The sequence below is a fragment of the Prionailurus bengalensis genome, chromosome C1 (assembly GCF_016509475.1).
Source record: "Prionailurus bengalensis isolate Pbe53 chromosome C1, Fcat_Pben_1.1_paternal_pri, whole genome shotgun sequence".
Taxonomy (NCBI): Eukaryota; Metazoa; Chordata; class Mammalia; order Carnivora; family Felidae; genus Prionailurus; species Prionailurus bengalensis.
The window spans coordinates 220,038,218-220,061,389 of NC_057345.1; the positions used below are offsets into that span (position 1 = coordinate 220,038,218).

A 23,172-nucleotide genomic window follows, 5' to 3' on the forward strand; every position below is an offset into this window, starting at 1 on the left:
CTTGAGACAGAATCCCCGGGTCTGGAAACGCTCGCTGGAGATCTTGGCCAGGGCAGGTTCCTTGGAGCGGAGGGGAAGAACAGCCTGACTGCAGAGGAGGGAAGGGGAGTGAGGTGCAGAAGTGGGGACAGCTAGTGTAAACAGTGCTTTCAAGGAATGTTGCTTCAGAGCAGAAAAATGAGGCAGAGCCTAACCAGGGATGGCAGGTCCAGGGGGATTGTGTCTCCTCTTTCTCCAGACGGAGAGATTACAGCTTTGTAGAATGATCCAGAGGGAGGAGGGACTAGTGATGCAGCAGAGCCCCTGAGAGGTCGGAGGGGACCGAATCCAACGGCTGTGTGGAAGGCTGGCACCACACCGTGTCTTGATGGAAGGTAGAATGCCTGGGCAGAATAATGGTCCCCCAAATATGTCCGTGTCGTCATTCCCAGAAACTGTGAGTGTGTCACCTTACGTGGCAAAAGAGGTGTTGCAAACCTGATTAAGGATTGAGGGCCCTGAGACAGGGCGAGTCTCCTGGATGGCCCAGGGCCCAAATATCATCATGAGGTTCCTTAAAAGTAGAAGGAACAAAGAGGGAGGCACAAAGCTAGATGCACTGTTACTGGCTTAGAAGCTGGAGGAAGGGGGCCACCAGCCAAAGAATGTCGGTGGCCTCTGAAGCAGGAAAAGGAAACGGGTTCACTTTCGAGCCTCCAGAGGGGATGTAGCTGTTCTGAAAGCACTAGCCTCTTCTTCAGCCTAGTGAGTCCCGTGGCCTAGTGAGTCCAGGGCCACTGGGAGAATGTGACAAGTGTGCATATGAGAGGAAGGAGTTGATGCTTCAAAACAGTCCCCCCCCAATGGCATCAGAGCTCATCACAGTGGCCTTTGTGTGCTCCTAGAAGCCACAGGCAACAGAGGTTTTGCAGGGGGACCTGCTCTCCATCTGTGTCTCTGTGGACACCTCCTATGTCAGTTTGTCTGGCACAGCTAAAATAATCCCAGGAATAATGTTCCCATCCCTCTTGAGACCTCTCCTGTGGACCTGCCTGTCCGACCCCATCCCACCAACTCATCCCCAGTCGCTAAAAATAAGGTGCATCTAAACTGTGCAGCCACTCTGGAAAACAGTATGGAGGTTCCTCAAAAAATTAAAGACAGAACGACCCTACGACCTAGGAATTGTACTACTAAGTATTTATGGAAGGGATACAGGTATGCTGTTTTGAAGGGATACGTGCACCCTGATGTTTATACCAGTGCTATCAACAGCAGCCAAAGTATGGAAAGAGCCCAAATGTCCATCGATGGGTGAATGGATAAAGAAGATGTGGTATTATATGCAATGGAGTGTTACCCGGCAATCAAAAAGAATGAAATCTTGCCGTTTGCAAGTACATGAGTGGAACTGGAGGGTATTAAGTCAAATTAGTCATTCAGAGAAAGACAAAAATCATATGAGTTCAAATGATATAAAAACAGGGAGGGGGACAAAGCCTAAGAGACTCTTAAATATGGAGAACAAACAGAGGGTTACGGGAGGGGTTGTGGGAGGGGGAATGGGCCAAATGGGTAAGGGGCACTAAGGACTGTACTCCTGAAATCATTGTTGCACTATGTGCTAACTAACTTGGATGTAAATTTTTAAAAAATAAATATTTGTATAAAAATAAGGTGCATCTGGTTATGTAGGCTAGTGGCTGAGATCTGAGATTGAACCAGAGGGGAGCCAATGTGAACCCCCCCTCCTGGTGGGCAGGACCTGTTGGGGGGCTTTTGTAAAAGGGCTGTTGAGAAAGATGTTCTTGAAGCAAAGGCGCACAACCAGAGAGGAGACCCAGGTGACAATCCTGAGTCGTCGCACCTCAGCCCCAGTCTGGGCACTGGCAACCCAAGCTGCTTTGGGTCCTGGAGCAGGAGACGACTGAGTTGGGCTACCCGTGGAGTGACTGTCAACTGACCACGTGCTATCTGCAGGCCCTGCCCCAGCCCAGGAGGGCACGCTCCCCATTCCCCAACTGCCCATCCCATCGCCCTCCTTCCAAGGCTCCTGGCCTCTTGGGCGCAGTTTGATCTTCAGCCCAAGCTGCCCAGAGCCATGGCGCTTAGACTTCAAGCCATGCACCGGGAGGGCCTCCGTGTCCCTGAACTGCCTGGCACTGAGGGCAGCTCCCTCTAGTCAGGAAGAGGGACAACCCACAACCTAACACGGGGAGACCGATGTCTGCATCATGCTCATGGGTCCTGACACAGGTCTTTGAAAGAAACTTCCAAACCCCATGGCTAGGAAGTAGGAATGAGTTTATCCCTAGGAGCTCGTGTACCAGAGAATGGTCCCGGGACAGGCTGTTTCCCTGGTGCTTAGTTACTCTGGAGACAAACCCCATGCCGGTGGTATCCATCGCCCAGGGAGGTGGACGCACCATCCACTGTGAGAAGTGTCGCACGGGGGTCTCGTCTCCACCACCATTCTACTCCTCACTTTGCTGACAAAGGGTGAGAGGTTTTAGAAACATCCACCAGCATTAGATACAAGAAAAATGCCCTTCCTTAGTTTAGTATTTACACATTAGACTCAGTAAAGACACCACATCAGTCATACTTCTGAAGGGTAACTAACTCTCCAAAATCCTTTATTTAATAAAACTGGAACATTTGTTGGTAACCTAATACACAAACTCCAAGTGTGATAAATGCAAGGCGTTCGGGGAGGCTTTGCTTCTGTCTGGCAGAGGACTGGCAATGCTGGGGAATGCACCTGCCTCCTGTGTCCTGAATGAATGCACCGTGTCCTGAATGAAGTGGCAAGTTCAAGCTTCTGCTCAGGCCAGGGCCACCAGGGTCCGAGGTCTCCCTCTGTCCCCGACACTAGTGCCCGGCACGGAGGAGGGTTTCAGCACTTCTGCCCCCAGATCCACACAGTACCTGGGAAGCCTGGGCCACCTGCAGTCCTGGAGAACCGCGGTAGCTCTGTAGGATTCTTCCTGTCGCCTGCAGCTCCCACCCTCCACCCAACCCGGGGCTGGGGCTCCCCAAGAGATACTCGCTTAAGAAACAGGGCTAGGGGCCTGAATGGGCTGGTCATCCTGGACTGCCCTGCAACCCACTCACTGGAGGAAGAGGGCAGGCAGATCTGGGAGACATTCAGGGCCCTGCCCCCACCACATCTGTCCCCAGGGAGGCTGGAACAGAGCAAGGGAAGGCCACACCCACCCTTGCAAACCTGGGGCTGGCGTTAGTCACCAAGGCCTCCAGACGCTCTGGGCTATGCGAGCAGCGGTCAGGCTGCCCAGGGCTGCTGGCACCAAGTCTGGCCCTTCGGCAGGCGCTCGGCTCAGTTCAGCCTCGGGGGCCTCCTCCAGGTCGGAGCACAGGTCGTCCCCGGGGCCCGGGGGACTGGGCAGAGGGGACCCCAAGACCCCTCCCGTGGGCCAGCCGCTTCGCCCAGGGGCTCCCGGAGACCCGGCCAGGGCGTCCCCCAGCAGATCCCGGAAGCTGCTGCCCTCGCGCAGAGGCATGGACTCGAGCAGGTGGTTGAGGAGTTCTGCGGCGACGGTGGCATCGATGGCCTGGCACGTGGACACGAACGTGTGCACCTCGTGCATGCACTGGATGTAGCCGGCCGCGAAGCGCTCGCTTGCTTCCGCCTGCAGCTGCTCGCGCTCTGCACCCGGGAGTGGGAGGGAGAGAGCGGCGCCCCGTCCGGTAAGCAGCGACTGCGGTGGCCAGGCCCGTCCCAGCCCGCGGGGACAGGGCTCACCCAGGAGACCCGGAGGAGCCCCGGGCGCGGGCTGTACCGGGGGGCCGGGCGGGGAAGACCCCATTCCGAGGCGGGGGCGGGCCGGGAGGACGCGCCCCGCCCGCGCGCCCCACCGCCACTCACCGCGCGCCCGGCCCCGCAGCGTGCCCTGCACGCGCCGCACCGTCAGCTCCAGCACCTCGGCGTTCTCCAGCTTGGCCTGCACCTGCGCGGGCGGGAGCGCCGGGGGGCGTGTGGGGGGCCGGTGAGGCCGGGCAGGGCCGCGCCCCCCGCTCTCCGCCCAGCAGCCCCCGGGCGCCCGCCGGCCCGCGCGCCCGTCTCACCTCGGCGCCCGCCAGCAGCAGCCGCAGCTCCTGAAGGCTCTCGTTGATCCGCGCGCGCCGCTTCTTCTCCACCAGGGGCTTCCGGGCCTGCGGGAAGCGGGCGACTGAGCCCCGGTCCCGGGCCTCCCGCCCGCCTGCCCGCCTGCGGCCCCGGCCCGCACCTTGCGGTCCCCCCGAGTCTCCCAGGCGTCCTCAAACTCTCGGCCCGCACGGTCCCGGCCGGGCGCCAGGGGCGGAGCCATGACCCGCACGGCCCAGAGCGCCGCAAGCGCGACGAGCGCCCGCGCCCCTCGCAGCGCGCCGCTGGGCCCGCCGCAGCCCTCGCTCCTTCGCGTCTTCCGCCGGCCGAGGCCCCGCCCCTTTTATAGCCCCTTATTTGCATTTCAATGCACGGATTGGCCGCGCGGCCCTGGAGCCGCCGGCTTCTAGGCGCGCCGCGGCCAATGGGAGCGGCGCGCTTTGTCCGGCCCCGCCGCCGGGGTCCACAGGCAGCTGGTGGGGCGTGGCCGGCGGGCGGGGCCCCCAGCCGGGCCTCCGCGCAACGCCAGCGGCTTGGGGCACCCGAGGGGGCGGTGACCCGGTGCGCTGTGACGGGGGGTGCGTTTGTTTTCCTCCCTACCTGAGCAGGGCCCCCAGGTCTGCTGTGCGTGGGAGCAGGAGCTCATTCGTGCATTCACACTGGTCTTAGTTCGTGCAAGGTGCCTCCGGAGAGGAGCGCTCCTGCCCGAGTGTCGGGGTGCTAGATTGTGGAGGGCAGAACCACAGTCAAGGCCGCGGTCTCCGGACCTGGGAAGGTCTAAGGGTCCGGGTTGGGATAGCTGCGGAACCCCGGAGAGACAGAGACCCATGGGGTACTGGGGTTGGGAGCGGGCCCCAGGACTCCTTTGACTTTCTTGCGGAAGTGTGGGTCCCCACTCGACCCTCGACACAGCCCTCCGCCTTCGCGGAGATCCTAGTGGGGCGGGTCCGGCGACACCGCCCCTCCTCTTAGGGACGCTCCTTCTCTGGTCACCCTTCCCCCGCTCCTTCTCTGGTACCACGCCCCTACCAGCCGCCCCTTCTTTTCTAATCATCATCGCTGTCCCCCTGAGCTCTCCATGTCCCCCTAATCGCCTTCGCTCCCCTGTCCCCCTCTGATCTCCCTGTCCTCCTTCCCAGTTCCCCCTCCCCACCCCCATACACACACCCTGCCCTGGTTCCCCGCTGTGCCCACCCACTCTTCCTAGCCCTCCCCGCTCCTCGCCCGTCCTTCCCTGGTCCCCACTCTCGTTCATTCGTCCCGGCTTCCCTCCCTGTGGCAGTCTCCTTCGTCCCCCGCCACCCCTCCCCCTCGGCTCCCTTTTCTCCCAGCCCTCCCCTCGCCCAGGCTCGCGTAGGTCGCCGTCTGGTCCCCGTAACTTGATGCCCATGACAGTTGGCAGCTGCAGCCGCTTCGGTGGAGAAAAGCGGGGGCCGAGCCAAGAGCGACAGGTGTTGGCCGCGCCTTTGTCTAGGCGCGCTTTGTCCGGCGGCGGAGGGCGGGTGAGCCTGTGTCCGCCAGACGACCGCCCCCCCCACCGCGGGCCGCCCATCTGCCAGACTGGCCTCCCCGCGGGTGGGGTGAATGGTCGGTGGGGCCCGCGCCCTGGGGCAGCACCCTGGGGATCCCGGCCTGTTCCCTGCTCCACCGGCCTAGGTAACCTTCACAGCACAGCAAAGCTGGAATGGCAAGATGGGTTCTGGCCACCAGGCCTTTGCACCCACCGAGCCTTCCACCTGGAATGCTTCAAACACCTTCAAATGTCTATTTCCTCACTGTTTAGGTCTCTGCTTCCTTATTCCTCTTGCTGGTGGGAGTGCACCTGCCCCACAGTAGTCCTGCCTTTACCCAGTCCTGAACCGCTCACCAGGGTTTGGGATTGTCAGGGTCTGGTCTGCACCCCTCCAAGCTCTAACCATCCCTCGTCAAGGGTACCTAGGACCTCCTATCTACCTCCAGCAGAGTTGGGCCTCAGCAGAGCCCGGGTGGATAGGCAGGGTGAGGGGATGCCCCAAGCCTGGCTGGAAAGCAGCAGGGGAAGGAAACATCCAGGGACTGCAGTGTAGTGGGTGGTAGGACTAGGCCACAGATATCCCCCACCCCAGCCACCTGAAGGCGGATCTTGCAGCCCTCCCTGTGTGTATTTCACTTTGGGCTCCCCACCAGAAGGACCTTTATAGGCAGGCGAGTTTGATGAGAGGTTTGCAGTTTCCCAAAGTCACCTCACTGACCTCTACAAGTACCCGAGAGTTTCTTCTGTTGATTTTCACCTGTCCACACTCGGCCTCTTGTTTGCTTCTCTTTGGGCAGTCTTCGAAGACCTCTCCAGCCCAGCATTGTTCACCCAGGTAGAAACCTACTCCTTTATTTCAGTCATCCCTTGTTGTTCTCGGTCTCCTCCACATGCCAGAAAGCTCAGCTCTCTTCCTTCCTTCCCCCTCATCTGGCTGCTCAGAACCCCACTGCCCTTCTCTCCCTACACCTAGTGGTGGGGCTGGCAGGGGAGGGGAGGGGGTTCAGTGTGGAACCCAAGAGAGCACATAACTGGCCTGTGACTTTACTGTTCTTAATCACTTAGACATCACTCCAGGGAAGGAGACCCCCAAGTAACTACAATTATGTTTCCACCCCTACTTTGAGAATCTGAGATATTAAAAAATAAACTCAGTGCTATTTCTTGTGGTCTGATGAATATGCCTCCCCTTATCCATTGTATTGTTTGAATAAGACCAAACAGGTATTTTAGAATGCTCTCCATGAGAGGCAGTCCATGTTGGAACAGGATGGTCAGCGCTCTGGGGGAGGCCTTTGGGAAAAGATCAATAGAACACTTGATTAGATGGAGTATGGGTTTGGGGGGGAAGGCATGATAAAGGCGGATAGTGCAAGCAAAAAATGAGAAGCAACTAGTAATTCCAGGAAAAACAAAAAGCTCCTCCCAAAGAGAACTGTGATCTCAACATACTGACTGACTCAGAAGCTAACAATTCTTCCACAGTCACAACAATATAACACTGTTCATGGGGGCTCAACATTTAGGATCAATCTGTAGAGAAGGAAAGAAAGTCTTATTATGGTTACAGGATATTAAATAAAGTTGACTTTATAAAAACAAAAGGATAGGTGACTATTGTCATGAGAAGGGAGGAGGCTGAAGGGAGGGTGAAAGTCCTCAAAAAGCTTGTCTTACAAAGGAAGGTGGGGTTTGAGGAACACCGTCTAGAGTTGAAGGAAGGAGAAATTAGATGCTAGGATATGCCTCAGTGTGACCAAGTACCCTGAGGTACAAGGACAGAGCAGGGTATAGGAGTCAACAAAATCCTTGGTTGGACCAGAAGTTGCCCAAGGCCCCATCTTTGAAGTTAGCCTCAATTTCCCTTAGTTGGTTGGCTGGCTTGGCCTTTTCCTCCAAGAAGCCTGGATGTTCCATCTCTGGGCCACCAGGCCCTCTCTCTCTCTCCTTTGCACAGCCTCCTCTAGTGGACCCATTTCCTGCCATTTGTCCCTTGGACTGATCCTACCTTCAAAGGTTGCTTGAGCACAGACTTCCTGAGCATTTGGGCTCTTTGATCCCCCCAGATCCAGGAACAGAGGCCAGCAGAGGCTGGGCAGGGCTGTGGTGGCCACAGGGGGACCAGTTAGCGGCAGGGGGGGCAGGCCATAAATCCCCAGGGAACAAAGGCAGCAGCCAGCCTATGGACATTCAGGCCCCTTGTGGGCAATCAGCCCAGAAAGCTTGGAGAAGCTCCTTTTGGTCTGGAAATAAAAGGGGGGGGTGACTTTGGGGTTATATGGTAAATAAAAATGCAATTAAGAGTCCCCAAAGGCAGTCAGTTTGGTGAAACAGCCCTCTCTGGCCATTTAAGGCCAGTTTGCAGAGGCCTCTGTGCTTACTGGGAGGGCTTTGCCTTTGTTCCCTCACCCCCACGCCGTCCCCCCTGTCACCATGAAGCCAGGAGGCAGGGACTCAAGCCTCCCCCTCCTGCTCAGAGAGCTTCTGGGAAGCTGGGCACTGGGTCCAGGATCCATTTATGTCTCTGCTCCATTCCTCATGATCCTGGTGTGAAAAGCGGGAGGAAGTGGGGAACAGGACCCCACTGCTTTGCCCGGGCCCCACACGGCTCCATCACTGTGGAAAGAAGGACAGGGCGTGTGGAGTGAGGGGACTGGGTGGCTCTGCCCCATCATCTCCGACAGAGACATGAAGCCTCTCTGGCTGGCATCCTTCAGACCTCTGCCCTTGGCCCCGTGGCCAGCGCACGGCCAGCTCCCCTAGAAGGGACAGACACCCAGAGCAGGGCACAAGAGAAACAGAAGAGGTGCCTGGGGTCACCTTGGAGTGGAGAAGAGCTGGGGGCTGAGCCAAGCAGCCTCACCCCTGCATCTGCAAGTGAAAAGCCCATGGGAGCGCTGGATTACGTGATTAGATCTACATTTTATGAAGTTCACATCCTAAGACTTCACTGGGCAGTGCGACAGCATGTGGTGAGGATGCACGTAAGAGAGACGCACGCGCACGCACACGGGAAGGGACCAGCTGTGCAACGGAAGGGGTGAGGGAGGCCTCGGTGACAGAAGTTGTCCCGAACACGGCATTTCTGGAGTTCTCTGTTGAGACACACCTTTTGGAAATCTTTGATCTCCATTGTGATTGCTCTGTGCTACATTCAAAATACACCCAAGGAACAATAAAAAATATACTTGCTTTATTTACCAATTTTCTAAAAAGCAAAACAGTCGTAAAAAGACACGAGCAGTAAACAAACATATTGCACTGGGTGAAGAAAGTTTGGTGGGTGCATGGACAAACCACTTGTCCGGCAAGGCTTACCAAGTCATGAGACAGACACGGAGAGCGTATTTACATGTCTGTTTAGGAACAGATTAAAAAGAAGGCTCAGTTTAAAATCGAGAGAAAGTTTTATGACCCCTGTGTAAGCACGCACACTAAAGGAAACACATCTCGATGCGCGGCATCGTGTAAACAATTTCACAAAATGCCCCTATTGTCAACTTTCCAGCACGTGTGGAGGCTACGTGGTTAATAACAATCAATGGGCGCGAATCATACGGTAACAATGCTGAGGGTAAACATTCATAGCAGTGGAGAGCGTCTGGACGGCTGTATGCTAACGTAACATACATGTAACCTTGGCCAGCGTCTAATCCCTTGATGATCGGACTTCAGAGGCGGGAGGCGGGTTTGACAGCCTCTATTTTCCACACAAACGCACAGGCTACTACCTCATTCTGGGCATGAGAAGGTGATGTTACTTTATAAATTAAAAAAAAAAAAACCCACAGTATTCTTGCATTTGAGTTTATGGAAAACGGGATTAATATCCAATCATAAGACTGAAAACCAAGCAGGTTACAGGGAGGCTGACTCCAGGAGCCCCTCCTCCATCAGAGAACAAGGGGAAGCCTGCTTTCTTTTCCGTCTTTACAAACTCAGTCCAATTTTAAGCTCATTGTTTCACCTGTGGTAACTTTCCGTTCGCTCCAGGGACCTATACGACTTTTCCCCCCAAATCTTGGGGGTGCGTGGTGCAACATGAGGCTTGGTGAGATAGACAGAGAGGCCTCACTCTTCCCCGGGTGTCCCGCTGCCCTGAGAGTGCTGGTGACCCCGGGGGACCTCACTGCAGAGACCGGAAGCTGCCCCGAGTGAGGTCAGGCTCATGAAAAGAATGAGGGCTGGCATCCCAGCCCAGGGCGCGGTGGGAGAGGTGAGCTCGTGGCACCCCGGAAAGCGCAGACGCGGTCACCAGATCATGATGTCAGTGGCTACTCTTTGCCAGAGCTCCGGTCTGGGAGGTTCCCAACAAAGGACCGACCAACACGAATGGTCCTCTGGGTGGCGATCAAAGCCTGGTCTGCAAAGGGAAGTCACCACGGAGGTAATCAACCACATATTTTATCTACCTCTTGGTCACGGGCTGAAAAGGATACAAGAACGCTGTAGAAAGACACAGGAGATTCTGAGCGTGTGCTAGTCTGGTGGAACCGGCCACCCAAGCCACTGGGCCTCTGTGGTCCCGAGTGAGCATCTCCACGCCGTTCACCCCAAACACAAGCTACGTCAGACTGAACTGTTTGCCGCTATGGGACCTGAAGCCGAAGCTGCTGGTTTGCCAGAGTAGGTTTCAAGCCGTTTAATGCGAAACACTTTGAAAGAAAATCGGGAGAGGCTGTGATCCCCATTTGGCATGTTTTTAAGAACACCTAGTTTGCCTAAATGATACTTTAGATAAAAAGCAGCCCCCAGAGGCCAGAATTTGATCTGACCCGCACCAAGCTGGGGAGGCTCCCCGCTGTCTGTCGCAGCCTGCATGATGCCTCCCGACACCCACAGGGACCGGCGAGAAGCCTCCTCGAGTCCACAGACTTCCGGGAGCCCTGGGACAACCTCCTGACACGTGCAAGGAGGGGGTTCAGGCTTTCTCAAGTTAAAGAATACTGAAAATCTGTCCGCCGGCCCCCCAACCTCCGTAGGTATGTTTTAAATATAAAAATGTATTTTCCTCCCAGACCCTTCCCACCCTCCGGTTTTAAATCACCCCTTCAGAAAACCATGTGTTTTTTCCCGCTAAAACAAAAAAAGCGACATAAGCATATCTGTCCACTTCATGACAAACAGGTGAGAAAACCTCTCCTCTCTTCCGAGCACCTTCTAGCGCAGATCAAGGCTGTCTGGGGTGGGGGGTGGGGCCAGGACAGACTTAGGTCTGTTTTTCCCTTCTGTGACTCAAGGGGGCTCCACTTCCCTCCTCCTTGGTGTCTGGGTCTCCGCTGAGACCCAGAGTAGGAACATCCTCCTCATATGGCACGCAGATGTTGTCTTCTTCCTTGTTCTCACAGTAAACACACTCCTTAAAAGGAAAAATGTCAAATCAGTAACAAAAACGACATCCTCGTTACCACGGTGTAGTTCAATCTGAGGAGGTGCAGGTGACCAGGGGTTGGCCGGGCGGCTGCTAGAGGAGGGGTGGGACGTGGGGCGCCTCTGAGGGGCTGCTGGGACCCTGCCTGCTCTTCAGGGAGGCCACAGCTGCCCCCCCTGGGGCCGCGCTGCCCCCTCCCCCGAGGCCAGAGGAGAGTCCAGCCCTTATCTGAGCAGTGAGGCAAAGCCAGGAGACTCAGGCTTGGTCGCAGCTCCTCCTCTTCCTGCCTGTGGGGCCGGAGTCGATCGAGGCCCAGTATAACTGCCTTCGCCAACCTCGGTTTTCTAATCTGGGAAATGGGGCATCAGCGATGTATGGTCTCATTCCCCGACTATCTGCTGCGTACCTGCTACGCGTCAGACATGTCCTGAGCACTGGGACTCACCAGTGAACAAAGATGAAAACCCCCGCCCGGTGGAGGTGACATCCTCGTAGGGGAAGAGGGACAATGAACAGAGTGAGGCGAGTTCCCTACAGTGTTCAAAATGAAAGTCTAGCTGGACGCGGAACAAGGCACGTGGAGGGGGTCCTATTATACGCTGGACCTTTAGAAAAGGCCAGAGAAGGTGACTGATGGAGGGCTGTTCTTTGAGACCCTTCCCTCAGAGGGTGGAGCCTCATTCCCCTTCCCCGAAGTGTGGGCTGGACTTGGTAACTCGCCTCCAGCAAAGAGGAGGTGATGGTGTGATGGAGGGCATCGTGGGGCCCAAGAGGCCTGTGGCTTCCTCCTGTCCTCTCTGGGGATCTGGTGCCAGGCCACAAGTACAGCCAGGAAGCCCTGTGGGGAGAGGCCTGTGTGGCGAGGAACTGAGGCCTCCTGCCCACAGCCAGCACCAGCTTGACAGGCATGGGAGGGAGCCTCCTGGGAAGGGGGTCTTCCGGCCTTCAGATGACCACAGACGCCCCAGCCAACATCTTGCCTTTATCTTCAGGAGAGACGGAGAGAGAGCTTCCCCGCCAGCTGCTTTTGAACTCCCAGCCCAAAGAAACAGTGGGAGATCATTAGTGTTTACTGTTTTAGGACACTAAGGTTTGGGGTCATCTGACACAGAGCAGTAGGCAACCGATACTGTGGCGTGTGAAAGGAACACGTGAGGGAAGCCAGAAGCAGCCACGTGTCTATCCAAGAGGAGGGGGTTCCAGGCAGAGGGAAGGGCAGGTGCAAAGGCCCGGTGGCAGGAGCCTGCCTGCTGCGTTCAGGGGCAGGCGAGAGGCCCATGCGGTGCAGAGAGTGAGGGAGGAGAAACCAAGAGATGTCAGATTTTTATGGCTCTGCAGCACTGGGACTGAGACGGGGCGCCGTTGACAGGGATGTGACTGTCGGGGACCGGGGGAACGACATGAGGCAGGGAGGCTGCTAGGAAGATGCAGCTGAAGAAGCATCGTGCTTGGACCAGGGGGTGACGCTGCAGGTGATGGGGAGTGGCCGGTTCCCATCCTGAAGGTGGAGGACAGGGCTGGCCACGGGTGCAGCTACGGAAGGACACCGAGCCCCCGAAATGAGTGGCTGCGGGGGACCCGGGGCTCAGGAGGGAGCGGGGAGCAGGGATGGGCACGCAGGTATGTCTCCGGGAGCCGCGGGAGGGGGCGTGTGGCCTTGTGGAAGCGCTGTTCCTATGGCCACTTAATGGTCCACAGGGACAGTGAGGGTTTATGGTAGGAGCAGAGCTTCCTGTTTCCTGTTTTGTTTCGTTTTTAATGGAAAACAGAATTGAAAGGAAGAAAAAACATTCCAATTTCAGCACTGGATCTTGAGACTGAGCCTTCAGACGGCCTTTTCGGGAGCAATGTGGCAGAGCCGTTACAAGAAAGTTCCTCAGACTAACGGTATCGCGGTGTCTTTCGTTGTCGTTAATGAACGCTCTCAAATTCTAGGAGTTTTAAGTTTACACGACACTAGCAAAGACAGTGCGGAGCGGCCCCCTCGCAGTGCCCTTTAATGCGACGTCAGAAACTACGCGCTGTGACTTACGGTGACGTCCACGGCGGGGGGCAGGCGGCCCTCCCGCAGCCAGGGGTGTGCGTCCTGCAGCTCCCGCGTCTGGCCCTCCGTGAACTTGGGCTGGGACTTCAGCAGCGGCTGCATCTTCTCCCTATCCTCCTTCAAGACGGTCTCCAAATTCCTTCAGAGAACATTCAGTTAGGCAATTCAGAATGTCTTAATAAGGGATTTTCGTGGTTTTCTCTTTTACACGCTCATTTTCTGTTGACTCTTTCCATATTAGTATAATTTCAGGTGATTTTGTTTCATGCAAATTTCCTTTTTGTTTAAAATAAATTACCCTGTTTAAGATAACTTAATCTCCCTAGTAAACAATCCATAGTTTTCCTACTAAAATGATAACCTGAGTAACAATTTTGATTTTCAACTTTTTTTTTTTTATTTATTTTTGGGACAGAGAGAGACAGAGCATGAACGGGGGAGGGGCAGAGAGAGAGGGAAACACAGAATCGGAAACAGGCTCCAGGCTCCGAGCCATCAGCCCAGAGCCCGACGCGGGGCTCGAACTCACGGACCGCGAGATCGTGACCTGGCTGAAGTCGGACGCTTAACCGACGGCGCCACCCAGGCGCCCCAACAATTTTGATTTTATTATTGTTATTATTATTATGATTTTTGAGAGACAAAGAGAGCATGAGTAGGGGAGAGGGGCAGAGAGTGGGAGAGAGAATGGTAAGCAGGTTCCACGCCAAGCGTGGAGCCAAGCCCATGTGGGGCTCGAACCCATGAGCCGTGAGATCATGACCTGGGCCAGAATCAAGAGTCAGATGCATAACTGACTGAGCCACCCAGGCTCCCTGGTTTTATTTTGAATTAGACACGGGAGCTGGTTACCTGCACAAGCTGATCAGCTGGAGACTCTTGCCATTAAGGCGGTTGGCGGAATAACTCCTCTGCCTCCTGCAAACCCTGACATTGCCCCGGCGACAGACCCCCAGTGACCCCCCTACAGAGGCCGGGCTGTTCTGAGCCTCAGCCTTAATCCTTCTTTCCCCAGTTTCCCCCACCCTGGGGGCTGCGCGGGGGCAGGGACCATGACGGTTCACTAGAACAGCCTGACAAGCAGTCACTGCGGTGGCCCAGTTCCAGTCACCGCAGAGCAGCCGGTGGCCGAGGGCTGCTCACCTACCTCGACCTTGGCTTCGGCATCTCTAAGACAGACACACCCCATCCACCCCACAGGGTTGCTGGGCGACAGAGAAGGGAGACAGACGTTGGCACAAATGCTTCGTGAGCATTGAGTGCGACGCCCAGGAGGGTGGCCGGGAGCCCATCTTCCTCACAGCCCGTGGGAGGTCACTCTGCAGGGCTCCGGGGCATACTGTCCACACAGATGGCTCTCTGTGGGACCACAGAGCCACCCGGAGTGACCCTGCTTCTCTGTCTGCTGCACTCAACTCAATCTGAGATGAGGCTTCAGAGGGAAGTCCCCCCGACTGGGTGGGGGATCCCACGTCCCTAGGAAAAGGTCGAGCGGTTACCGGGAAGGCATCTGGTACGTCATCATGATGCTGTCATCTGCGCTGGCCATCAGCAGCCAGACGGGGTCCTGGAGGACGTACTTGATGAAGTGCTTGCTTTCTTCCACGTCCGCCTTCACTTCTGCTTTGTGATTATTCTCCGAAGACTCCACGCTCCCGAAATACTTGCTGGTATGGCTCGTGTCACTACTGCCTTTAAAAACACAAAACGTGGCAAGTCAAAGCTTTTGACACAATGTTAAACCTCGTGTGACGCGCGTGTACAAGGCAACGGCAATTTTGGGGAGCTGAAGAGTTTTACTTGGCGGTGAGTGCCCAGGTTGGTGGATGTTCCTCCCCCCGATTTCAGTCCTCAAATTATTTGGGGAATACCAGCTGGCACCATGGAGGTGATTCTTTCCCTCCAGGGCCAGCCCCGAGAAGTCCAGATGGGGCTAGGTCTTAGAAAGTGTGGTCTTCTTTCCAAGAGTTCCCTGCTCCTTGACGAGGCTAGGCCACAGAGAAGCTGGGTCGGGGATCGCTCTCCAGTGAGCCTCCCGTGGGGAGTGAGGCCAGAGAGCAAGGGGAAGGGAAACCCCATGGGGGGGAAGGGGGGTTTCTCAGTTTGTGGAGTGAGCTCTGCCCCTTACGGAGTTCCACAGCACACCAGGCTCATCCTCGCCGCTCAGGCGTGCAGCCCACACCCCAGCTTCACGTGAGGGGTGCTCCCTTGGCAGGGCGAACACCACCAGCCCTCCTAGCAGCCCAGAGAGCCGGAGGGACGGTCCTAAAGAGCCAGCAGGGGTGAGGCCTGCAATGCCAGGAGAGTGTAAAGCAAACAGGTGCAGGGCATGCCCACGGGCAGAGCTGGGGCAGGAGCAAGGGGCACGTGCCTGCGGGTGTGAACTGCTGTGGGCTCCGGGGAGCCGCTCGGAGGGCCAGCCGGATGCCTGTCGGGACCTGGTCCGCACCCGCTACCGTGGCCTGAGGTCGGGAAAAGCTGAGGATGCCCTCAGGTGCATCAAGAGACCATCTTCCAAAAAAGCCCTGAATTGAGGCAACTAAAACACGTCCACTCCCGCGGGACTCGGGTGCTCCCAGGTCACCAACGTACCTGCTCCGCTTCCAGATGTATCGCAGCCCAGCGAGCTGGAGCCCAGGGAATCGGAGGCCCCGCTCCCAGACAGGGCCGACCCGGTGGCCGAGCACAGGTCTTCGTGCAGCAAGAGGTCAAGCAGGCCGCTGGACGTGGAGAGGGCATCGCCGTTTGGCGCGTCTGTGGGCTCCTCGCGCTTCAGGAACAGGGAGAAGATGGCGCGGTCAGGATGGACCGGGTGGGGCTGGGGAGCTGCAGGGCACTGTGTGCACAGGCCAACCAGGGACACCAGGGACACAGCAGAGCGGGGTCCCCAGATCGCTGGCCCTTCCTTCACATGCCAAAGAAGAAGGCCCAGTGAATGCGTCCCGCGGTTACTGGGACTACAGCAGCATGCTCGCCAGTGGTCTATGAATGCCGTCTAATCAACCTTAGTTTGGGGACAGTCACACCAAAGACAGCAGTTCCAGGATCCTTGAGGGAAAAGCTCCCGCTTGGCCTTCCACCAGTGCAGACTGGGGAGTGGGGAACGGCCTCAGCAGCACCGGGTGGCTGCTCCTCGCCATGGGTGGGGCTCCGGCCTGGGGGGCGGGGCCTTGGGACCGAGGGAGAGGTGTGGCCTGGCAGCAGCCGGACCCTTCCGTCCTCAGAACCAGAACGGGAGGCCAGGACCCCAGAAACAGGAATTGGGAGGGCAGGGAGGCACTGGGGAAGCTAGTCTGTGTTCATGAGGTTGTGCGTCCTCCTCTGGGGGCCCCGTGCAGCTCCCCCTCGGGGCGCCCGTGGACTGCACAGCCTCGCTAACACTACCACACGCCTAAGCTCATTCAGAACACAGAAGCGGTTCTTTGGAGACACAATTGCAATTTCATTAATCGAGTAAGAATGGCACACTGGCGTCCCTTAGGACTTGGGAGGAAGGCAACCGACCGCCTGGTTCCAGAGCTCTGTCCTCCGCCTCTACGTCCACCCAGGGTGCCTCCGCTGCCAGCTTCCCCGCCCCTGCCCCCCCTCCCCCGCAACAAGCCTTCGTTCTGGCAGTTAGGCTGACTGTGCTTTATCATCGGACTTTGGTTTAGAATCTCCAGGCGGCTCCTGGCCAGGCATGAAGTCACATGCGGCTATTCGGACCCTGCCTGTGCCGTCCATCAATCCAGCCTCCTTCTTTCGGATCTCCAAACAATGAAGAGCTCCCACCACTCTACTCTGCTAGGGTCGCTTAACTGGAAGATGTTAATTTCTAGCATGAGTACTTCTGTCAAAACAAAGAGTTTGGCAGAAGCCACAGTGTCTGACCACCCCCATCTGGGAGGACATGGGCTTGCCCCACCCCTGCCGTGCTGCGTGTGGCGCCCGCCTTAGAGAAGGAACATTGGGGGGGGGGGGTCCTTACAATTGGCGAAGGCTTTGGCTGCCGGTCCAAGGCCGTGCCAGGTTTGCAGTCTGGCCCTGCCACCGTGGTCTCCGAGGACCCTGCCGTTGTTGTGGCCACGGCGCTGCCCTCGGGGGCCTCCTCCAGCTGTAGCAGGTTGAGCTGCAGAGGTGAGCTGCCCCGGGACTCGAAGAGCGGAGGGGAGGCTCTGCCCGTGGGCCCAGAAGCAGACGGCAGGGAGGCCGGGGTGGCTGCACGAGATGCCGGTGGCCCACACTCTGCCCGAGGACACGTGCACGGCTGTTTGGGGGGTGAGGTCCGACCAGGGAGCTCAGGTTGCGAGGCAGGGATCATCTCGGGTAGGAAGTTAGGCTGGCCTGGGAAGAAGGCCTGGGGCAGGCTGGGGGTCACCGTAGGGAAGGAATAGTTGGGTAACACCAGTGCCATGACGGGGGCCAAGGGGACAGCGAACGGCGGGTGCTGAGTGTCCATGGGCACGGTGGGCACCGCGAAGCCGGCATGGGGAGCCACGGGTGTGGCCGCCACCGGCCCCGGCGTGGGCATGAGTCCTGGGGCTGGAAACACCGGCAGGGAGTAAGCTGGCATGGAGTCAGGGAAGGGTGTCGAGGGGCGGCTGGACTGGGATGTGTCCGACGGCGACCAGGCTGTGGCGTTCAGGCCCACCAGTGGGGGCCGGTGAGGCGCCAGCCCCCTAGACCCGGTGCTCTCGGAGGAATCTCGAGGCTTGGCCCGTTTGGACTTCAGTTTTCTGTTCTTCCCGGTTTTTTTCCAAGATAAGTCTATTCCAGAGGCATTTCTTAGTCCAGGGGTGGCTAAAATAATGGAAAAAAAAAAAAACCCACCAGAGTTAAGATGTAAGTGTTTATGTGACTCCTCTGTGTTGGTTTTTGGAGACTTGTAGAAGTTTAGAAACGTGAGGGTACCTCCTAGTTCAGCAGTCTGGGGTTTCCAGATGTCAGCCTGGGGCCCACTGGGGCCTCCATAAAGGTGTCCCCTGACCCTTGGTGAAGTGAAGTAATCAGGGCAAAATACTCATGAAACCAGAGTCAACCAATTTAAGACTGCCCTTAACTACAAGATCACATGCCTGTCTCCTTCTGCTATTAAAAAGTCCCTTCTTTTGCAAAATCATAGTGATGAAAAGTAGTATTTAGAAGGTTTTAGTTGGGCCAAAAGAAGTCAAAAGGCTGATGAATCTATGCTGTTCTCTGACACTGGTCTGTGAAACCTGAAGGATAGACCCACTGATCTCATGAAACCTTATTTTTGAATTTTACAAGTGTTATCACTACTGTTCCTTAAGACAAGAGATTTCCTGCCTCACCTGTCAAATAAAGCCCGGACTGCACCTGAGCGGAGGTCTATCAGGCGACCAGTGCTGCAGAGATGATGCCTTCTTTAGAAGGCGGGAGGTCTGCGCTGGTAACCGGAGGACCCTGGGCACATCCCCACCCCACCCCGGGCCCCGACTGGTGCGCTAGCAGGACTTTGGGTCGGAGTGTCATGCCACGCCTGGGATGGGTCCCAGGAACCTCAGCGTCTCCTCTCGTGTCACCTAGGGTAATTTGGGACTTTTTGCAGCGGGTATGCGGGGACACCTGTGCCAGGGTGTGGTCCACACCTTTGCTCCATGCTGAAGACAAACCAGCCAGTCTAAGGCAAAGTGGTAAGTGGGCAGCGGTTTTGGGATTCAGACTCTGTTTGGTGTTCTTCCTATAGGAAATCTGTCCCCTGGTGGGACTAGTGGCTGAAGCACTGGGCTCCTGGGATAACACATCAGGGCCTAGACAGGGCTGCCGTGGACAGCTGTATAGTCTGTGCACTGCAAAAACAGGGCCAAGCGGGCAAGAGGGAGCTGGAACTCCGCACCAAGCCAGGCCCTCAGGGTGGGTCTGCCCACAGGGGGAGGTGACACCTTCTTCTCATTTCCACAGAGATTCTCTATGGCCTGGCAGTCACCCTGAGTCTGGGGAAGAAGGAGAAAAGGAACAGAGTAGAAGAGACACGATTCTAGACAGCATCAGCTTCTTTTACTTCTTATACATTCACCCTGGAGTGTCCGCCTAGAGATGGTGGGAGCTGGGAGCTTGTGGTGCACGTCTCCTGGGCCCACTAGCTCTGATCCCTGTGTCTGGCCTGGGGGACCCAGGGAAAGCGTGGTGTCTCTGATCAGTCCAGCCCTGTCTATCTGACTTCCCCCCACGCCTTTCAACCAGCCGCTGGCTCTCAACCCAAAAGGCAGCTTTCTGCACAACCAGGGGCTGTCCTCCGGCCCTGAGGCCAGACCAGCCAGGAGGGCACACCTCCCGAGGAGAAGGGTATCAGCCGGGGCTCCTCCCCGCTCAGGAGCCTGACACCGAATGCCCCGTCAGTACTGCGGACAGGTGGGGTCCCCTGCCCCTCAGCCACCCAGTGAGAAACGTCTGACGTGGCATCTCTGCAACGGCCCCATCCCACGTTCCACGGGGGCCAGCCTGGTGCTGTCGCTGCTCTCGATGGCACTGTGCCCTTGGGGACCCGAGAGGACACCTGTTTCTACCGCAAGAGACTGCATCGCCTCCAAGTTCCAACACGTATCTCACAAACGCGGGGGTCCCAAACTGGGGACATTTCACACCTCGAAAGGAGCACTGGACCCCATTCCACCAAGAATATGAAGCTTTTAGAAATCCACCTCTAGGTCAGGTATCGCCACTTACTTCTTTCGCTCAGCTGCCCCTTGGATTTTTCTTGTAAGTAATAATGGCAGCGAGACTGGAAGACGTGGAGTTTCCGCATCTCCTTGAACTTGAGCAGGAAGCTCTGCTCCTCCTTCTGGGTGTGGGCGGCCAGCACTTCCTTGGTGAGGCCCAGCGTCCGGAGGGGGTCCTTCTCCGCGCCCAGGCCGCAGGGCCGGCCATCCAGGGACTCGGGCCCGCTCGCAGCATCTTCCACCAGCTCTGTAACACGAGACGGCACCTCTGGTGTGCAAGGGCCTCGGGGGCTAAAACAACGGATAACCCACCCCGCATCTCTGAAGAAGAGAAATCCTTCGTGAAGCTGAGATCCACGGTGAGCTCACTTAGCGCCCTGAGAAGGCTAACAACGAAAGACGAAAGTCCATGACGGAAGTCTCATTCTGGAGCCTGGGGCGGCTCCAGGAGCAGACTTCTAAGCAAAGTGAAACGTGGGGGATCTCGGGGCTCAGCTCAACGTTGGAGACACTCCTAGTCCCTAGCATTTAGAGCACCACAGACAGAGCTAGCGCATGACCCCTATCCTGGTTCAGGCGTGACAGCCGTGACGGGACAGGGGCAGGTGGAACCCACTGACCGTCCGGAAGGAGGGGTTTGGACATCGACTCTCTTACCTGCACTGTTTCCTGTCTCTCTCTTCCCAGAAAAGAACAATTTTGGGTTTCATTTCACTCATGGGTGTTCTGAAGAAGAAGCTAACTCAGTGCTGTACGACTTGTGCTGGCTCCTGTCCTCAAACAGGGGAGGGGGTGGGAACCCGAGGATCCCTACTCAGTCCCCCTGCCTCCCCACCACCCCCCACAGGCCCAGGCTCCGAACCACCTCAGCGTCTTCCCTGTTCATGCTTGAACAGACACCTGCCACCAGGTGGTGCCAGAGAGCAACGGGGACTCGGACAGGTGCGGTGCGGCCCCCCCCCCCCCCCCACCTGTTTTTCACGCTCCAGGATTTCCTGGATCTCCGTTCCTGGGCAGTGCTAGGGTTCTTTTGCACTTGGACAAACTTAAAGAAAATTTTAAGAGGGCAGCCAAAAATTCAAATTTTTAGGGGCGCCTGTGTGGCTCAGCCAAATGTCTGGCTCTTGATTTCGGCTCGGGTCATGATCCCAGGGTCTTAAGATTGAGCCCGTGGTCAGGTTCCATCCTCGCTGAGCATGCAGCCTGCTTAGGATTCTCTCTCTCTCTCTCTCTCTCTCTCTCTCTCTCTCTCTCTCTCTCTCTGTCCCTCCCCTGCTCACACTCACTCTCTCTCAGAATAAACGTTAAAAAAAATAATTAAAATTTTTTTAATGAAAAAAACCCAATTTTTACCGTTAAAGTCAGAGAACCCTCGGCATCGTCCGAGAACCAAGAAGCATACCTAGCTCCGGCTGTGGCTTCTTGTCGCCCACGTGGACGATGGTGCTGCTGTAGCTGCACTGGCTGCTGAGGGACGCCACGCTCTCCGCCTTGCCGGGCAGCGTCAGCGAGGTTAAGTGCGCACTGACCTCCGCGTGGCTATTCACCTCGGAGGGTGAGGCCGTCTCTTTGTGAGGCAGAAAGGACACAGACACAAACGTGCAATAAAAGCAAACCGTTCAGATCAGAACCAGCACTGTCTGTGTGACGCACCCACACCCACGGGCCCACCTGGGCCGCACACACCCGGCAGTGACGGTCTGTCGGCAGGTATTTATTCCCGGGGCGAGAAGAGGAAATTCTGAAGTGGGCAGAATCACACCTCTCCCGTCCCGAGTCCTCTAAAAGGGGGCGGGCGACCGGGCAGCCGCAGGTCCTCTGGGTCAGGGGCCTCTGCCGGGACCCCCTCTGCGGGCCCGTGGAGAGAGGCTGCACAGCCAGCCAGGGGCCCGCCCTCTGCTGAGCGCTCTCCCCGCAGCTCGGGCACAGACAGTCCCTCACAGTGTGACTGCCCAGCTCGTGCTCTGTCAGCAACGGGACACCCGGTTTCTGGCTCTCGGAATGACCACCGGCAACACTCACAGGGTCTGAGGGGCCTGGGACTTAACCTGGCTTGTAGGGCTGCAGCAACGTTCAGAGGCCGGTGCTCTGCTGAGACACCGTGTTGCCCAAGAACGACCGTGTGACGTGCCCCCGGTCCTCCCGCTCCAGCAGCCCCGACAGGACCCTCGTCTCGAAGTCCCAGATCACCTTTACGTCTAGCTCGTGAGACGGCTGCTAACTTTGGAGCTACTTTGGTTACTGAAGAAACAGCCTCCACCCACAGACTGTGTCCTTGAAACCCTCAGACTTGCCCTGGGAGGGAAGGGGGCTCCAGGCCTTCCGGGACACCTGATCCCACAGCGGGCATCCAAGTTACCACACCCCCCGCAGCTCGGACGGTCAAGACACCTGTGCCATGCGGCCCAAGACCGGCCACCGCCTTCCGCTTATCGCCGGCCTTCTGCGTCGCCACGTTCGCCGGGAACTCACACTTCCTCTTGAGGGTAGCAGCCTCACTGCAGCTCTCCAGGTACCTGCACGGGGGGGCCGGGAAGGGCTTCATGTGACACGGGAGCCCCCAGAGTGCACGAACGACAGAGGCGGGGGCCGAAAGTGGCCGCACCTGATGACGCCGTCCAGGCAGCTGATCTGCTGGTAGGAGCCAGCGGGCGGGCTCTTGCCACCCAGCTCCTCGGGAAAGCCGCCCGGGGGCAGGCTGGCGCCCGAGCTGTCCTTTTCCACGGGGACAGCTTTCATCTGAGCACAGGAACTACTCTGTGTCTCTGAAAGAAGGATCAGATGGCTCAGTCAATACCTGCTTCCCCCAAACTGTACTCTGTATGTTTACAAAGTCTCTTAATTGTACCTACCAATGAGGCTCGGGGCTCAGAATATGATCCACAGACACAGAAATCCAGGGACAGCCAGATACTCAGGCAGCTCTGTGGGGGCAAGTGTCACTGTGCCACCCACAGAGGGACCCTAGAGGGAGCTGTCACCAGGGCCAAGGCCTGCTTCTCTCTGGGGCTCGGTGGCCCTCGGCCCGGGCTATATCCCCAGGGTCAGGGACTCAGCAGTGGGGAAGGCCAGTTCTTACTTAAACTCCTGAAGCCTCTAGGGCCAATTAGATTGCAGACGCTTTTTAGTTGCTCAATATTATTCCCTGTCTCTGGGAGGGTCAGTCCTTCCAAATATGACCCAGTGGTGACAACAGTCGTAATGGTCTCCAGTGCGGCTTGCTGTGGACGTTTCTTGCCCTCACCACGCGCACCAAATGCATTCCCCTAAGGGCCCTCGGGGGCAGAGCCACGCCCCGCCCTCTGTTGTGTCCCCAACACCCAACACAGACCGCAGCATGCAGTCTGTCCGCTGGGGGCAAAGTGCACACCCACACGTCCCGAAGGCCAAAAATCCTGGTGAAGACCAGGTGTGGGCAGCCCAGGGAGGCTTCCTGGAGGAGGCGAGCCCTGAGTGCAAGGGAAGAGCAAGAACCCACGACGGGGAGAGGACTGCGGCGCA

General features: G+C 57.2%; 2 protein-coding genes across 5 annotated transcripts in view; both read right to left on the reverse strand.

Annotated features, from left to right (window-relative positions):
• Positions 1-2,584: 2,584 nt before the first annotated feature.
• On the reverse strand, positions 2,585-4,409 carry HES6 (hes family bHLH transcription factor 6). Of its 2 annotated transcripts, XM_043578336.1 has the most exons (5): positions 4,227-4,409; positions 4,066-4,152; positions 3,866-3,947; positions 3,206-3,646; positions 2,585-2,933 (listed from the first exon to the last, which is right to left on the reverse strand). In XM_043578336.1, exons 1-4 carry the CDS (start codon positions 4,305-4,307, stop codon positions 3,222-3,224), a joined length of 675 nt encoding a protein of 224 aa, XP_043434271.1. In that variant the 5' UTR covers positions 4,308-4,409; the 3' UTR covers positions 2,585-2,933; positions 3,206-3,221. The 2 variants fall into 2 exon arrangements, with proteins under 2 accessions (XP_043434271.1, XP_043434270.1); XM_043578335.1 differs by having other exon boundaries at positions 2,585-3,646.
• Positions 4,410-8,768: 4,359 nt separating this feature from the next.
• Positions 8,769-23,172, reverse strand: part of PER2 (period circadian regulator 2) — a 40,262-nt gene continuing 25,858 nt past the window's right edge. For all 3 annotated transcript variants that reach the window (XM_043578339.1, XM_043578337.1, XM_043578338.1), the window contains 9 exons: positions 22,277-22,436; positions 22,063-22,187; positions 21,074-21,238; positions 19,679-19,918; positions 16,980-17,791; positions 15,605-15,782; positions 14,512-14,704; positions 13,001-13,151; positions 8,769-10,956 (listed from right to left, as the gene is read on the reverse strand). In XM_043578339.1, coding sequence (XP_043434274.1) covers positions 10,807-10,956; positions 13,001-13,151; positions 14,512-14,704; positions 15,605-15,782; positions 16,980-17,791; positions 19,679-19,918; positions 21,074-21,238; positions 22,063-22,187; positions 22,277-22,436 — 2,174 coding nt within the window. In that variant the 3' untranslated portion in view covers positions 8,769-10,806. The remainder of the gene's footprint in view (positions 10,957-13,000; positions 13,152-14,511; positions 14,705-15,604; positions 15,783-16,979; positions 17,792-19,678; positions 19,919-21,073; positions 21,239-22,062; positions 22,188-22,276; positions 22,437-23,172) is intronic.

What these genes read in the sequence shown, in the direction of transcription:
- HES6 (XM_043578336.1), bottom strand. Translation starts at nt 4,307, where the DNA reads ATGGCTCCGCCCCTGGCGCCCGGCCGGGACCGTGCGGGCCGAGAGTTT. An exon ending in TGCTGCTGGCGGGCGCCGAG is followed by an intron (nt 3,948 to 4,065) that starts GTGAGACGGGCG and finishes CCGCCCGCGCAG; the next exon opens with GTGCAGGCCAAGCTGGAGAA. An exon ending in GCTGCGGGGCCGGGCGCGCG is followed by an intron (nt 3,647 to 3,865) that starts GTGAGTGGCGGT and finishes TCCCGGGTGCAG; the next exon opens with AGCGCGAGCAGCTGCAGGCG.